Source organism: Archocentrus centrarchus, chromosome 22 (assembly GCF_007364275.1).
Source record: "Archocentrus centrarchus isolate MPI-CPG fArcCen1 chromosome 22, fArcCen1, whole genome shotgun sequence".
Taxonomy (NCBI): domain Eukaryota; kingdom Metazoa; phylum Chordata; class Actinopteri; order Cichliformes; family Cichlidae; genus Archocentrus; species Archocentrus centrarchus.
In genome coordinates, this window is record NC_044367.1 from 18,358,749 (window position 1) to 18,375,198 (window position 16,450).

At 40.9% G+C, this 16,450-nt stretch overlaps 2 protein-coding genes across 3 annotated transcripts; one reads left to right on the forward strand and one right to left on the reverse strand.

The window, feature by feature from the left end:
- The first annotated feature begins 1,511 nt into the window (after positions 1-1,511).
- msl2a (MSL complex subunit 2a) lies at positions 1,512-7,461 on the forward strand. The gene is made up of 3 exons (XM_030719624.1): positions 1,512-2,547; positions 3,773-5,178; positions 5,602-7,461. Exons 1-3 carry the CDS (start codon positions 2,406-2,408, stop codon positions 5,902-5,904), a joined length of 1,851 nt encoding a protein of 616 aa, XP_030575484.1. The 5' UTR covers positions 1,512-2,405; the 3' UTR covers positions 5,905-7,461.
- A 1,356-nt stretch (positions 7,462-8,817) lies between these two features.
- On the reverse strand, positions 8,818-12,973 carry LOC115772824 (tumor necrosis factor ligand superfamily member 10). 2 transcript variants are annotated; one of them, XM_030719226.1, is made up of 6 exons: positions 12,710-12,973; positions 11,661-11,798; positions 11,199-11,241; positions 10,972-11,088; positions 9,920-10,152; positions 8,818-9,757 (listed from the first exon to the last, which is right to left on the reverse strand). In XM_030719226.1, the coding sequence occupies exons 1-6, from the start codon at positions 12,815-12,817 to the stop codon at positions 9,548-9,550; spliced, it is 849 nt and encodes a 282-aa protein (XP_030575086.1). In that variant the 5' UTR covers positions 12,818-12,973; the 3' UTR covers positions 8,818-9,547. The 2 variants fall into 2 exon arrangements, with proteins under 2 accessions (XP_030575086.1, XP_030575085.1); XM_030719225.1 differs by having other exon boundaries at positions 11,199-11,244.
- Positions 12,974-16,450: the final 3,477 nt, after the last annotated feature.

Consider the following 16,450-nt stretch of genomic DNA (forward strand, 5'->3'; position numbering starts at 1 on the left):
AAAATATTATCTAAAATACAAAATAGCTCTTAAAACCACCGCAATGGCATTTTTTTCTTGTTCCAACTTCTTGATAAGCAAATTACATGTCAAATATAGCAGTTAAAATAAGTTATAAATCCACCTGTTTGTGTTTTGATATTGTTGATACACGTCTCTCATCATTTTAAACCCTTTTTTTTAAAAACATTAACATACTTTAAGGTAGTTAAACAGTAATTATTCACTGCAACTTGTGTTCCTCAACATATGTGCAACCCTCTTACCGTAACCTACTGAGCCTGGAAATGAAAGAGACAAAACAGTGAGATGACGTGACAAAGAAGTGACATGATTATTTGTGTACTAACACCATGGGTAGACCAAAGATCAGCCCTCTTTGACATATTTTGTATTTTTCCAGTCTTTTCTGATTAGATTGAGTGTGTTACTCTAAACAATGCAACCCTGTTACCCATATTATCAAAAGAAGACAAATTCATTTCAAAGTTTCCTATTTTTACCTACAGAACTACATTTGTTCTTGACTTTCACAGTCCAGTACATTCCACTGCTTGCCTCTTTTTCTGAGAAAACACTAATACACTGATTTGGAATCCTGTTGCCATTCATAGAAACCAAACATTACAGAAATATGTTAAAAACATTTTTTTTCTTAAACATGTCTGTGGTTCTGAGTATTTATTTGTCACATTTATGTCATAACCTACAAATAAAAGTAATATATCCATTCAGCCAGTTTAACTTGTACAAATCTGTTACTATGATATAAACCTCGTTACCATATCATTTTAATAAAATAAGCATAAATGTTTTCATTACCTCACAAGGCTTTACTCTATTGCCTTTGTAATAGTTGGGATTATTATATGAATAATGTAATTGAGCAAAGATTTGAAAATAAATATTGAAATTACTAACAAAAAAAATGTGTGACTAAAAGTTCGGCAAGGTAGATTTAGAAAGTTGTTTGAATTAATATAAATTAAGTCTTATCTTAAACTGAATGAGTATTCACTATGAAGGTGAATATCCTTAACTTAATGGTTATTTATCTTAAAATATCTTTAAACTCTACTTTTTCAGGTTCTTGAGTATTGGCAACAGAGTTGTGCCAAGTAGCAAATTCTAAAAATAAGGGTCAATTTTTAAAAAAAATTTTAAGCCTAATTTGTCCTACAATTGTAGAATTATTCTTAAACACGAATGCCTATGAGTCAGCACTTATTTACGAATTTATTCTATACATATATGACAAAATTGAGGCGAGAACTGGGAAAATTCATAAAATGTAAAATGCCATGCAAAAAATAGCTCCATGCTCAAGTATGCATTTCCACCCTCCTATTATACATATGACTTAATTTTAAATGGCAAGTTGCTGCGAAGTTTATGACCAATTATGATCATAATGGTGTGGAAAAATAAAGCAAGGTAGGACACTGGAAAGGCGCTATAATGTGACCCATTGATACAGTGCGGTAACCACGGTAACTAGTGGAAGTCTCGCGTGATGATCATGCCTGTCGAAAGAGGTTGATGCGAGGAAAAAGTGGAAAATCGAATGATTGATGCATTTGCAAAACGGCAAGTTAGCTATGTTTCAGTCACCGCTCGCCGAGCATTACAGCGAAACTTTCCAGCATTGCAGAATGTTTCTTAGCAGCTCGCATTTTCCTCCTACGTGCGAGGTATAAAGCGACCCGAGGGGGTTAGTGATACGGTTGAATCTTCGCTAGCTAGATCGTTAGCCATGCTAATGCTAGCTGGTTAGCTTTGTTTACATCAAGTGCGCGCCGGGGATCTGTGAACGGATTTCTGACCCGGCGAATGATCTCGTGAGCGGGTTGTTCAGGTAAATTCGACGAGAAGACTGCGTTGCAGAGTAGACTGGCTCTATGGCTACCATCGATGATCTCTTGTGCAAAACGTCTGTCTGATGCAGTAAGCTAACGTTAGCCACATCATGCTAACCTTTTAATTATGGGTGATTTGCTCATCCGAGTCAGCTTTTGCCCCTAGACTTTGTTGGGGATGAGTGTAATTAAAATTCTAATTGGCCCGAATTAAAAGGAACTGTAACTGTGATATGAAAGAGTTGTGATTAAATGGAGTGACTACGAACCGGTGATGCTAACCTTAGGTAGCCACCTGCCAAGTTAGCTAACGTTGTGCGCGTTTAGCGATAACCGCCTCACCATGGTCGTTGTTTCACATTGTATATATTATTGATTTATGATTAATATCTGTATTGGCACACTGGAGTGACTGATTGTTGCGTCGCTAGGTCAGTTTATATCGCCTCCATCACCCTGAGGCTGGGCTGTCTTTACGTCGCTGCGAGCCGCTGGATTTTTTTTTCCTCCCCTGCACCGTGTTTCCCTGAGGCTGCGGAGCACATCGCCATGAACCCCGTTAATGCAACCGCTCTATACGTGTCCGCCAGCCGGGCCGTGCTGCAGTGCGACCCACGGCAGCCTCATACCTTCGCAGAGATGTACAAACTACTGCCCTTCTTCCGAAAGTCCCTCGCATGTCTTGTCTGTGGTAAGTCAGTGTTTTGAGAATATTATACCAACACATAGCACACTTACAGGGTAGCGTTTGTGTTATTTGCAACATATTCAGTTTTGAACCATTAAACTGGCTGAATTGTATTAAAAAAATCCAATTACCATTAATATTGACTGAAGTGTCCGTGGGCGTGCGTGTGCTTGCAGTAGTTGACACGATTTGTCGTGCTCGCCACCGTAGTCTCCTTGGCAACCGAGGCTGGAGCCCCAGTCATCCGTCCTCTTGACAAGACAGATGACTGCTCCGTTGTTGTGCCTGCTGCAGAGCCATGTGTTTCTTATTCATGCTTTATTTACCAGCCCGGCTTAGCTAGTGGAATATCAGAGCTGGCACAGCTTGCATTGAGGAGACAAACAATATTGACAGAGCTTTACACGACAACATTTTTGACCTGTGCCTGTTATTTGACGGTGGTTTAGCAGTGCTTATTTCTGCTTTGAAATATTCCGTCAGAATTGCATGTTTGGTTATGTAAGCAGTAAAGATATATACATTTGTTTAAGCCAGCGGTCCTTATTTGCTTATTAACCAAAGAAGTTTGGTACTAAACACTTCCAGTTCTGGCTAAATAACACAATGATACTGAGATCGCATGAATTGGTTTTCTAGCTCTACTGAAAAGGCAGCAGTTAATAAGTAGATTTGGCATATATGCCTGATGAATTGTTAAAAGTTCATCCACAAAACTGTTTAGCAGATATTTTGATGTCAACTTAATCATTGAAGCACTTGTTCCAGATTCTTCACACTGATGACTTGTGTCACTTTATTCTGATTATTTTGGATTTCTGATAAACAGTCAAATTTTTGTAATATCATATTATTATACTCTTTTAAATAAAAAGCTACTTTTGGCTGCTCCCTTGTCACAAGGGGTTGCCTCAGCAGGTAGCTCTGCATGTTTGATTTGGCAGTGCTGGATGCCCTTCCTGACACAGCCCCAGAGGGATTTGTGTTTCCAGCTGGAATCAAACTTTTTGCTTGCTAAGTGAATTTGTAATCCAGATATATTTATGATTTTAAATGATAAATTATAGATATATTTGTAAAATTGAAATGTTTGTTGTAGCTCACTGTGGAATACAGCTGTTTCTATGATTGTGTGAGGTGGAACTGAGTATCAGTACTGTGTCATAGTAACTGCGCCTTTGTTAAAAGTGGACAAGTGGATTCACTTATCATCTTCACTTTCTCTCAGGTAAACTGCTCCAGGATCCAATTTCTCAAACACATCCAGAGTGTCAGCATTATGTCTGCTTAGGCTGTAAAGGCCAGAAAATGCAGATAAGGCCATCATGCAGCCGCTGTAAGGACCACTCTTCCTTCCAGGAGAACAAACAGCTCTCTTTACTAGTGCAGTGCTACAGGAAGCTCTGCTTCTATTTAATTCATTCACCGTTGCTGTCGTGTGTCAGCAACCATGTAGGAGGGTCTCCAGAGGTTATGGCCTTGCTAGAGGAGGTGATAGTGTCACACAAAGATGAGATGGAGGACACAAGCCTAGCGCACGAAGATGTGAATCCCTCTGCTCCTGAGTCCCTAACCCCCACAGAGGCACCACCTGCTCCTGCAGAGCTCTCAGCTGTACCTCAGAGCTCCTCCTCTGATCCTCCCTGTTCCAATGGACCACAGGAATGCAACGGAGAAGTGTTGGAGGACCTAGATCCCTCTTCTCCTGAGTTGGAGGTATGCGAGCTTGTAGAGGAGCAGCCACAGGCAGGCCTGTCTCTATCCAATTCTGGTTGTGGTGGACTGGAACTGAGTCTGACCACTGGACGTTTAGCCCCAACACCAGGCACTGTGTGCTCACTCAGGGATGGGGAGTCAAGTAGCAGGGAGCTAGAGGAGGGGGAGGTGTTGCTTCTCAGTGTGGAGGAGGTGTTACAGACATTGGATCCCCTTCAACCTGGTCGAGACTCTCTTCATACGCAGCCAGATAGGACGCATACTCACACACACACAGCTACGGACAGAGCACACACTCAAATGTACATACAGTTGGATGCAGCTCACAACTACACACAGATTCAAACAGGCAGGACTAACACAGTGGCAAGCCATGGTGCTCATACACACACATCTTCCTTTGACCCTCATTCAGCTTCCAAGCCCCCGCCAGTCCGCCTTAACCGTAAACGATCTCATTCAGAGAGTGACAGGGAAAAAGTGAAACCTCTCCCTATTGCCTCTATCCTGCAGGGCTCTTCCTCAAATTCACACACTCCTAATCCCTCTCACACACTGCACACACAGCCACCCACACCTTCCCTAACTGTACCAGCGCACACATACTCATCGCTTCCCAATGGGGCACCTCCAAAGCCCAGTCGACCTGCACCGAACCACAATAAAGGTGCCAGGAAACACCTGGAGCCAAGCCCTAAGAAGCCACATGTTAAGGCTCGCTCTGTTGGAGCTTCCAAGACAAAGGACAGAAGCAAAGACCAGCGGCTGATGTCAGGCTGCCTGGTGCCCCAAGCACCTGCAAGGCCTCCATATAAGAAGCCAGTGGAGAAGAAGGGCTGTAAATGTGGAAGAGCCACTCAGAATCCATCTGTGTTGACCTGCAGGGGACAGCGTTGTCCCTGTTATTCAAACCGCAAGGTGAGATCACTGATCTATTCAATCAGCACATTATACATTTAAATTGTAATGCTGTTATTATGTTAATTTGTGTAGATTGTTCATGCAGCAATTTTATGATGTGTTGGTGTTAACATGTCAATTATGCTTTGGTATTGTATTTATTTATTTAATTTGAACCCAAAGAAAACAAATGGTGGGATAATAAGAATGCCTTTATGGGCCTAGTGTTTTAATTGTGCATTGGTTTCACTGGTTTAATATTTACCTCTTAAGACAAGCAGTGGCATTAGTAGGTGTGTGAACAAAAATTTCCTTTATTTGAATTGGAGATTTTTAGATTTGTTTGCGGCGAGATCAGAAACCAAAAGCTTTGCAGTTTTTATGCTGCACTGGTCCTGTGCAGATACAGTAATATTGTCTGTTTGCTTTATTCTTTCTCAGGCATGCTTGGATTGCATCTGTCGAGGTTGCCAGAATTCCTACATGGCCAATGGTGAGAAGAAGCTCGAGGCCTTTGCAGTGCCAGAGAAGGCCTTAGAACAGACACGGCTTACGCTCGGTATCAACCTCACCAGCATCACAGCAGCCGCCGCGCTCCGCAATCCAGCAACCACCAGCATCCGCGCGAACACCCTCCTCAATGTTGCCACCGCAACAGGGACCCCCGTGTCGACTGCTTTCCTGTCCCCCAGCCCCCCACAAGAGCCCAACTATGAGGACAGCCTCGAGCTGCTGATTGGATGAGAGGCTGGGACTCCAAAAATAGACAGCATGGTGTTGATAGAATGTGACAGCTGATCATTGTGTCTGTCAGACAACCTGTACCTACCCCTTGAGGGGAGGCAATCTTAAGGCAGCTATGGGTCTGTCCTGTCCTGTCCTGTAATCTGCTTTCCTTCTGTGTCAGAAAATGCTGAGTAGTACGACTAGCATGGGTGTGCCAAAGCCTCCTGTATTGTGCCTGTGTGCCAGTGTGTATTGTTGCCTGTCTCTAGTTAACACTTAAACTCGGTTCCAAGGCTGTTCTGTACATCACAGGTGCTTTCTTTTTGTTCATAGACCACAGACATACTCTAAGAGGCAATAGAAACTTATCCAAGGTTTTTGTTTGTGTGTTCACTCACAAGTATTCAAGTATCTGTGAATTTTTTTTTTCCGGACATTTGGTGCATAATGACAATAACTACATCATCATCGTATCAAGGTTACAGCATTTTCCATGTTTGAGTATTAGTCCTTAAGCTTTAGAAATGCATCATTGGTATCAGGACAGCCCTTACTAATCTTTAACACTCTGTGTGTTCACACCATAATTGTGAAGGACTCTTGTGACTTATCTGTGTAGATTGTATGTCTCACACAAGACTGTATGCCTTTTCTAGCTCATTAATTCACTCAATCCAAGTACTGTCAGATGTTAACAAATTTGTCTTAATGAACTTGACTAATGCAGGCGTTGTACAGGCAGCGAGATAATGTCAAGGCACTTGGCTGGTTCCACAGTTTGTGAGTGAGTGCGTGTGTATGTGTGTATGTGCCTGGTGAGATTTACTGTAATGTCAGTGGGGAGGCATTTGGTGGGTTGTGAGCACTTAGTCTGAATGATTGGCCAAATTACAACTAAAACCATACTTAGCATAGCAATAGGAGCACCAACACGGGGCCTCCCAGCTCCAGTGTGCGCACACACAGTTGTTTACAGTATTGCCATTTTAGACTTCAACTGACTGTCTTCAAAAACAGTTACACTGTTATACTTTGATTATAGGATTGTATATGACTCTGTGTGTATAGATAAAATTGAAGCCATAGGTCGTCATTTACAAGACAAAATATGCTCTGTGTGTGCATTTCCCCCTCCCACGCTTGTAGTGTCCAGACTGATCGGAGACCAACTCAGAGACTATTTTTGATACAAGTGTTTGAGATTTGGTACCACTGTCTTTCCTTTTGGTTAAATCACAACAAAGCCCTCCCATAATCAAGATGCCGTGTTGTCCACATTTGTGTTTACTGTCTAGGCTGTAACTACGATATGTTTGTTAGTCCAGTCCAGTGACCAAAAAGAGACTGAAGACCAACCAAACTCCTTGGTTCTTTATTAACAAGAAGGTAGAAGGTGGATTACAATATGAGCTATCTTCCTCTGTGTGTGTGTTTCAAAATGTATTTCTTTTGGGCATTACTTGAACCCTGTTTAGTTTGGTTTTTTTTGTATTTTTTTTTTTAATGTAAAAACTCTTGTTTGGGGAGTGATTATTATTGCTGAAACATTCACTGCCATATTATGGAAACATGTACTACAACATGAATTAAACAATAGTTTTTTACTTTTTCAGTTTTGTCTTAAAATTGAATTCATTAAATTAATCATAAATGTCTCTACGAAATTTTCATGGCAAGCCATTCAGCAGTTTTAGGGATACCCGTAGTGATAGAGGATGTGGGGGATCAGGATTTGTCTCCATTTACAATTAGAAGTGTAAATATATTGGAAAACACTTTAAATGCAATATATATTGGTGCATCTCAAATTATTAGAATTTTAAATTGTTCATTTTTTTAAATTGTAATTCAAAAAGATAAACTTTAATATATTCTATATTCAGTTTTATTTATATAGCGCCAAATCACAACAAACGGTCACTTCAAGGCTTGTTTTAATATTGGGGGTTCCATTACTGCAAGTTATTGCATCAGTGTGGTGTGGCATGAAGGGATTCATTTTTGGTGCTCCTGAAGCCCGGGTTGCTTTGATAGCAGGAGCCTTCAGCTCGTCTCTATTCTTTAGGTGAGGTGTCTCTTATCCTCTGATAATACCCCATAGATTCCCTGTGGGGTTTGGGTCAGGACAATCAGTCGCAGTACTAACATGCACCTGAGAAATGAGTCCTGCATCTCCATAAAGCTTGTCAAGCAGATGGATGCACGAAGTGCCTCGAAATCTCCTGGTAGAAACTGTGTTGACTTTGGACATTGATAAAACACAGTGGACCCCCCAGCACCAATGTCAGCAGATGACATGACACCCCAAATCATCAGAGACTAAATCAATTTTACTCTGGACTTCAAACATGTTGGATTCTGTGCCTCTCCAGACTTTAGGATCTTGATTTCCAAATGAAATGCAAATTTACTTTCACCTGAAAACTTTGGACCACTGAGAAACATTCCAGTTATTTTTAGCTTAGCCCAGGTAAGATGCTTATGACATCCTCTCATTCAAGTGTGGCTTGATATTAGGAATGAGAAAGTTGTATTTTCTTTTTTGAAGCCACCTGTGTCTGGCTCAAACTAAGTCCACTCCTTGTGAAGCTCTATGAAGTTCTTGAATCAACTTTTCTTAATCTTCTCAAGCCTGCTGTCATCCCTGTTGCTGATAACACCTTTTTCCTACTGCACTTTTCCCCTCCAACCAACCTTAACCTTGCATCCTTGTGGAGGGTAACAATGATTGCCATCTGCGCAACTGTCAGGTCAGCAGTTTTCCCCATAATTACAACTTGGTATGCTGAACTAGAAAAAGAGATGCAGGGTACTTGCGCTGTTTATATAGTAATTTAATAAAATTCAAAATTTTAAATATTCTAATGATTTTAGACAGTACATTTCTGTGAGCTATAAGCCAAAATCATAATTAAAATATAAAAAGGGCTTTTCATATTTCACCTCGTGCAATGAATATAGAATACATGAAAGCTGACCTTTTTTTTGAAGTAAAAAAAGAACTTTTTCATGCGATATTAATGTTTTGAGATGCATTAGTTCTTTTGTTAAGGCCTTGGGAACTTCAAAATCTTTTTCATACCATATTTATTTAAGATATTGCACAATGATGACATTACTGTAAACGAGAAAGAAGCTTCATTCATAATATTCAACGTGTAAAATCTTGTCAGTATTGTTGATAAAAGACCTGTCATGTGTCCAACACCACTGCCATATCCAGGGACTGATAACTCAGCCGGCAACAGTTTCACCTGCAGGCAAAAACGAATTGCTTCAATAGTAAGCATTCACGCATGACATCATTTAATCTGTGTCTATTGTATGGCTCCAAATCCACCTTTCTCCTAATGCATGTTTGCTGCCACACGATAGGCTTGCATGCAGTTTGCCAGCCTTGAAAACAGAATTCATATCCTGTGTAAGGTTGAACAGTTATTAGGCCACTGATGGATTTATTTTGGACCACTTGGGAATATCCCACTGCAGCTCAGTTTGATCATAATCCTACATAACCCATGGCTCCGAAGAAGTCCTTTTGCAGTCCTAACAGTCTTCTCTTCCAGTCCTGTTCCATCAGACTGCCGATCATGTTATCAAGCAACATTTGGGTTCACCTTTGCTCGTGCCTTTTTTAAAATTTCAGTCCTGGACGCCTTTTTTAGCTCACAAGGAAGGCCCCAAAGTAGTTTGCTCTGCCGTCCATCTCTATGGCGCTAGCGTTGCTAACAGTAATGAAGAGGCGATCCGCAGGCTGCAGAAAGGCAGTGCCAGCCTGATGCAGAGAGAAGAGGCCGGGCTCCTGACCCCGAGGCCAGCAGACACTTCTGAACGATTTCATCAGCAGGATGGGTGCTGTGTAGGAACTCATCTGTGGGCCACACCAAAAAAACACAAACATGAATAAAGTATTACATTATATATCAACACATTTCATTGATCTATAAGGATTTTTAACTGAATAAAATCTACATGCTTACTATAACCGAGTATCTCCATTAACTATCCTTTAATGGGTAAAAAATGCTTTGACCTTCTTGTAGATGTACTGGACAAGCTGAGCTCCTTCCTCCTCTTTTGCTTCCCCTTCCATCTCCCCTGTGGAGGGGAGTTTGAAGTAGGTCTGGGCGTAGATGTAGTAGAGGCCTGCTCTGGGCACCAGCAGCTCTCCTTCCCTCAGCTCCATGTTCTGCAAGAAGGACAGGCCTCTCTGGCCCTCCCACGCTCTGATACGCTCTCCAAGGTACCCCTTGCTGCTTCGAAAACCTGCAGTAGCAGACAAGCATACAGAAACTAACACATACTATATATGCATGGAGCGGTCACTGAAATACAAGAACAATTAAAGCTTCAAGATAGAGTTTTACTAAACTTTTGGTAACCAAAATGGAAACAAATGTTCATAGCATGTTCAGTGGTTGCGTCATGTTTACAGATGTTCCTGCAGACCAGCAGCTGTCCAACAACTGCTTCTCTAATAGATTAAGATAATTTTCAACCATGTGTTGGCGCTACATCATGTGGAAGAATTGTGTTTTCTATCAACATGGTGTCTAATCTAGAATTACTAAATCACTATTAAATGCTACTTTTGACAGTCACCTAAGCCCTGCATGGGCCAAGCATTGGCACCGCATCAGGACGAGAGGTTTATGTGTAGAATTTGAACATATTTGACATTGGCTATTACTATATTAAGATAAAGCAATGCATGCCGCTAACCTATTTCCTCCTCCTACCCACATATTAACTACGGGGATGTTGTTCAGTGCACTCTATTGCCAAATAATTAGAATTAAAGTATCAATCTAGGCAATATATGAGCTCCTTTCCTTTCATTTCCCAGACAAAGACTAATGACTCATCAAAAAGACAAGTATATGGCATGCAAGTCCTGACAGACTTGTAGGTATGAAGAGGTAACAAAATCTGAAAGGAGCCTCGGAAGCCTGGAAGCAAAATTCCTAACCTCTGGCCCCGAAAAGGTAGAGCACTGTGAACATGTGCTATGGAAAATCACAAATCCTGTTCCAGGTGTCTATTATGCAGTCCAGGACCAAATGTAACTGATAAAATGATCCTCACTCTCTGATTTTGGAGGCTCTGCTGATGAGACGACACCGGTCACGTGGGCAGCAACTTTTGGAAGCGGGGCCCCTCTGATACCAGGCCCCCGGAAAGGCAGTGCTCCCGTCAGATTGTCTGTGAAAAACAAAACAGGATACAAAACACACACAGGGCATTTTTCAGTGGAAAAAGTCATACATGAATTCATTATTGTAATTGACACTGAATGGTGTCGTTGTTCTTACTTCTCACAGGAGTGGGTATCACTTTCTGGAATCTTTCAGCAATCTTCTGGCAAAAATCCCAGAAAGAAACAGGGATGGGAGAAAGTGAAATAGGTTATCACTTGTCAATACAAACCAAGTACAAAATCAAATAGAAAATCACTGAACTAACTCAGTCAGAATCAGTCAGGAATTCACCCCCATGAACCCCTCAGCTCCCACTCAACTTCAGCCCAGTTGTGATAGCAGAATACCTTTTTATGGGTTATTCAGTGCTATAGTGAAGCAGAAAAAAATCCCAAATCCAATCAGTAGTGTCCCCTTAAGTCCATGTAATGAAGTTACATGGCATTAAAGGGTACAAGTCTGCTTCCAAAAGTGAACAGTGAGAGTTCACTTTTGGAAGAGAGTCTTTCAGATGCGATTATAAAACAGAACTAAACGGCCCTAGCCAATTTCAGCTGAACAAAGATCACTAAAAACCTTCTTTATGTAGTAGTGGAGCTGTTGCGTGACCTGCCAGCAGGGGTCACTTTTTTTGTCCTCGGCTGCTGCATCCTGGAAGTTCAGATTTGCGTTTACAAGACAGGACATGCTGCTCCTGGAAAAACTGTCCTGCATCTGTCCAAACAAGAAGCAAAACAATGTGAAACTAATTTAACCAAATGTGAAAAATATTCTTCCCTGCCAACTGACCTGTTTTGTCTGTATATATAATACTGGAGGAACTAGGTTATATCTTCCTGCAATGTAAATGTCTATGGCATAACCATTATTAACAGACCTTTCCACACATTTACGCCAAAATGCCTGTTCTGGAGACAGATCCACGAAATGACCAAAAGTGCTTATAAGGACTTTTTTTTTCTCCAGCTGTAAAATACAATAGATGTGTTGTAAATATCGTAAGACAGTTTGTGTGCGTGTGTTTGACAGTATGCTGGAAACATCATTATACTGAAAGTAATAATAATAATAATTTTCAGCAGACTGCCTTTCTTGCCACAGGTGTGCCCGGGATGAGGCGGGTTGTGATTCCTGTGATTAAGATATTTTAGAGGCGTTTTCAGCTCGTCACAATGTCTGTCCGACTCTGAAATGTGTTGCTTTACGGTGTAACAACCCATTTCCTCCAATTGTTTTCTTGTTATCTACTCGCCCCAACTTTCTCCTCTCTCATTGTCCAGCGCTGGATGCAGAAAGTCCCGAAGGGATTATTATGGGACTTTTAGGAGTAGCCATAAAAAACGTCAAATTATCTTAAAAATTAGAAATTCCTGGCGCATTTATTTCTTGTATTTCTGCGTTAAAATGAAATGATAAGGCAGTTTTATGGTGTATTTGACTATCCGTGGTACACAGGTCATTCGGAGTTCATATTTTAATATCCTCTGTCCTAAATCATTCTTATCTTGTGCCACAGGTATGAACTGTAAGCCCCAGTAAAGATCTTAGTAAATTTAACCTGTCACCGACATATGTCAGAACACCCTACCTTACTCATGCATTCAGCGCAAGACAAAATATCTTACCGTGTTCAGGACTTTGTTGAAGTATATAAAACTGACGGCGACCGCGATGGTCTGGAGGAGGACTGCTGCGAGTATGATGAGTCCCAGACTCTGGACAGAAATAGACATGGCCAAATCACAACGAGTGAATTCATCAACAGCTAAGACCAAAGGATCAAGAAAGCACTTCAGACTGGCAGGACGAGTCAGATCAAGCTCTGTTGCATTTCTTCTGTGAGAAGAGAGAGGGAGAGAGGGAGGACAACCGTGCAGCCGTCAGTAGGTGGAGCAGAAAGGAGGTATGGAGGAATACAACAGCCTCAAGATGTCACTGTTATTAGATAGAAAAGGGCAGGGAGCTGCTACACATACAACTCTAGGACGCCTTCAATCAGTGTGGGAAATGTGGAAACTTAGTTGTGATTTCCAATAGGAACTTACAAACTAGTCTTTTTTTAAATTCACTTCTAATTTTTACTTTTATGCTCCTAATAAAATCATATACTGTAGTATTATGATAGAATAAAGACGACCACAATCAAAGACAGAAACGTATATATGCTTAAATGCCTAAAAAAAAACCTATATGAAGTCTTGAGTTATTTTAAAATAATGCCTAAAAACATCTTTTTTGTGTGGCTCAAAATAGCTTCAAGACATTTAATCACAGTGCCCCAACATCACCCATAGTTCATAATTCAGCTCATCTACTTATTGTGTCCAGCAAGCAGCTCGTCAGAGCGTTTTTACAGCTTAAGTTTCTAAATGTGGAGCTGCTGAAGGCGCCATGAGATGATGAAATTAGCCGAGGACAACATAAAGGCCCTGGAAAAAGTCAGTGAAGTAATTTTGTTTTTTCTTTCTTTTTAAAAATATTTTTATAATTGACATAAGTTGAGTCAAAATCATAAACACCTGCAGAGCTTCAACTGAGGTCAGTTACGGTACCCCAGTGTGAATTTGTCCTTTTGTCATTGCTTGGATGTTGCTTTATGAAGGAAATGAGGAGATTATTGTTAATACTTGTATGTTACATATGAATAAAAGCACTTGTATGTTTCACAGGTAATAGAAGTACGTGAATGCAGCATCAGGCTAACGCTGCAAGGACGTTTTGGATAGAAGTGCAGTGCAGGTAGTAGATCATCAGCATCTCAAAGTAATCTCCTTCCTGCTATTGTGCGGTGATCTGAGAGACTGCTATCTGATTAGTGCCGTTTCTTTTTCTACATACCCACATAGAATTTGTCGCACGGGAGTGATTTAATCTGCAGAATTTAACCTTGAGTAGTTCCCATGCTTTCATTCCGTCACCTCTAACCCTTGCTCCATTGTCAGTGTGAGGAAGTGAAAGTGGGGCTAGAGGAGTTCACAGCTCCAGGACGTGAATGACCCTCCCAGCAATCAAACGTTGAGAAAAGGCATGTAAAGCACATTCAAACCCGCACGCATGCAACTTCAATCGTCACACGCTTGCACGGTGACCGAACATTGCCCAGCTCGCTTACAGAGGTGGGCACCACCAGAGGCATTTAAAAATGTACTCAGAAGTCCAAATGAGGATAACAGTAGAGATTAAAATCTCAAAATGCGGAAGGAAAAGTGAATATTCTTGTATTCCCTCTTGCGAGTTAATTCCCAGGCTTGTCAGAGAGAAGGAATGGAGAAGGTGAGTGATATCTGAAGACTTTTTGGCCTCAGGCAAGCCAGATGACACCCTGAGAGACATGCCTCTCAACCCTTCAACAGCAAACACGCATTTAAACATGCATTTTCATCATCTTCTTTCCACAGATCTTATTATTTCTTCTCCTCAGGTTTAGTCATTTGGTGACCTTTGACCTGCTTGCAGTATTTTCTCATGCAGCAGGCTGTGGTTAGCTTTAATCCTCTAGCGTTTCAAAGCCTAAAGGAATAGGTCTGTGAAATATGCCTGTTTTCTTCCTTGCAGGCAGGAAGGTGAAAAGGGGATCGATCCTATATCTGTCTGTTAAAGATGCAGCTACAGTTGGTACAGGACAATGGCACGTAATGTTTTAATTTCACCACAGTGAATTTTAAATCAAGCAAGCAATATGTGACTGAAGCACTTGAGTGTAACCAGCAGAGGTTGCACCTAGTTGTAAATCCTTTGGATTTCCATTCATGAAGGTGTCTATATATATATATATATATATATATATATATATTTTTTTTTTTTCTTCTTTATATTTTTAAGTTTTTTTTCTTTTTCATGGAATACCAAGGAACAGGCCTCACCTGGCCATGGAAATACTTGTCAATCAATTATCTAGTTACTTTGCAACTCTGATGACCATGTCATACCAGTGGTGGAAGGTAACTATAAGTATATTTATATACAATTATACTTACTAAGATATTTAAATGCAATGTTACACCTCAGCTATTTTTCTACTTTTTAATCAGCTGTTTAGCTGACACTTGCTCCTTTATTAATTCCTTTATTAATACCCAAATTTGAAATCCATTTGACAACCCTTACATTAAAATGAAAATCATAGTGATGAAGGATTAGTGAATTACATGTTAATCTTTGTGTAACGCCTGTTTCTTTGTGCTTCCATTCACATGCAGTAGGTTCCTGTCAGGAAAACACCTTTCTACAGACACCACCTAAACCATTGGGGTCTGTATGCATTGTTCTCACAAATTTTAGCACTTGTCTTTGTTTTATGAGCTGCTGTAGTCCTCAGATGGGAATTTAGGGAGATTCCATGACTTCAATAAGAGGAACGCAGGGAGAAGCCTCAGGGGAGGGACAAGAGGAGCAGAGCGCAGAGGAGAGCGGATGGAGTGTCTTTTATATGTATAAGTCTTCTGGGTATTGGAGCTTTGCTTCAGAGGAAAACTGTTTTAATTTTTGGAGAAGTGGCAGTGCTCCCTGTACTCTCCGGTTTCCCATTGTTCTCATAACTGAGTACAGATTCAGGGTTTGTAGTTTATTCTGTGTCACTGTCAGTTTTATGGCACTGTGTCTCCCTCAGCCAGATGTTTTTGATTTCAGTATTAACCAGTGTGTTCCAGTCAAGGGCTTTAAAGTATAGTGCAGAGAATTTTAACCCACAAAATCCCACTTTTGACCCTATTTATGGTCAAAGTTTATGCAGCATTGTCATTTTCCTTTTTCAGTTTTTCCACAGACCAAACAAATAAGTAACATCATTTAAACAGGTGTTACTGCAGAAGTGCAAAAGATAATCTTGCAGTCCAACAGAGGGCACAATTGCATTGATCATTAGTGCTGCCATGTATTATTAGTATGGTGAGCCAGAAATTCACTCTTTTTGTCTTGAGACTCTAGTTAAGAAAATTATGAAAATAAGTGGTAGTTGTTGCAACTCAGCCATGGGAAGCCACAGGCCATTGTAGTCTTAGTGCCAGTCCCAAGCCTGGATAAATGAGGAGGGTTGTGTCAGGGGGGCATCCAGCATCAAATCTTTGCAAAATCAAACATGCAGGTCAAGACAAGAGGCAGAACTGGAGGTGGCAGACTTGAATATGTTAAGATTTTTCCACTGGGAGTGACGAGGATAGACGGGATTAGAAATTAATAGCTCAGGTAAGTCTGAGATGGACACGTGCAGAGGCAGGATAGTGGATATACTGGGCAAAGAATGTTGACCATGGAGCTGCCAGGCAGGAGGAAAAGAGGAAGACCACAGAGAAGACTTGTGCAATAGTCAAGCTGAACATCAAAATGCATCCAGGAAAACCTGAATGTGAATAATGAGGCACACTGAA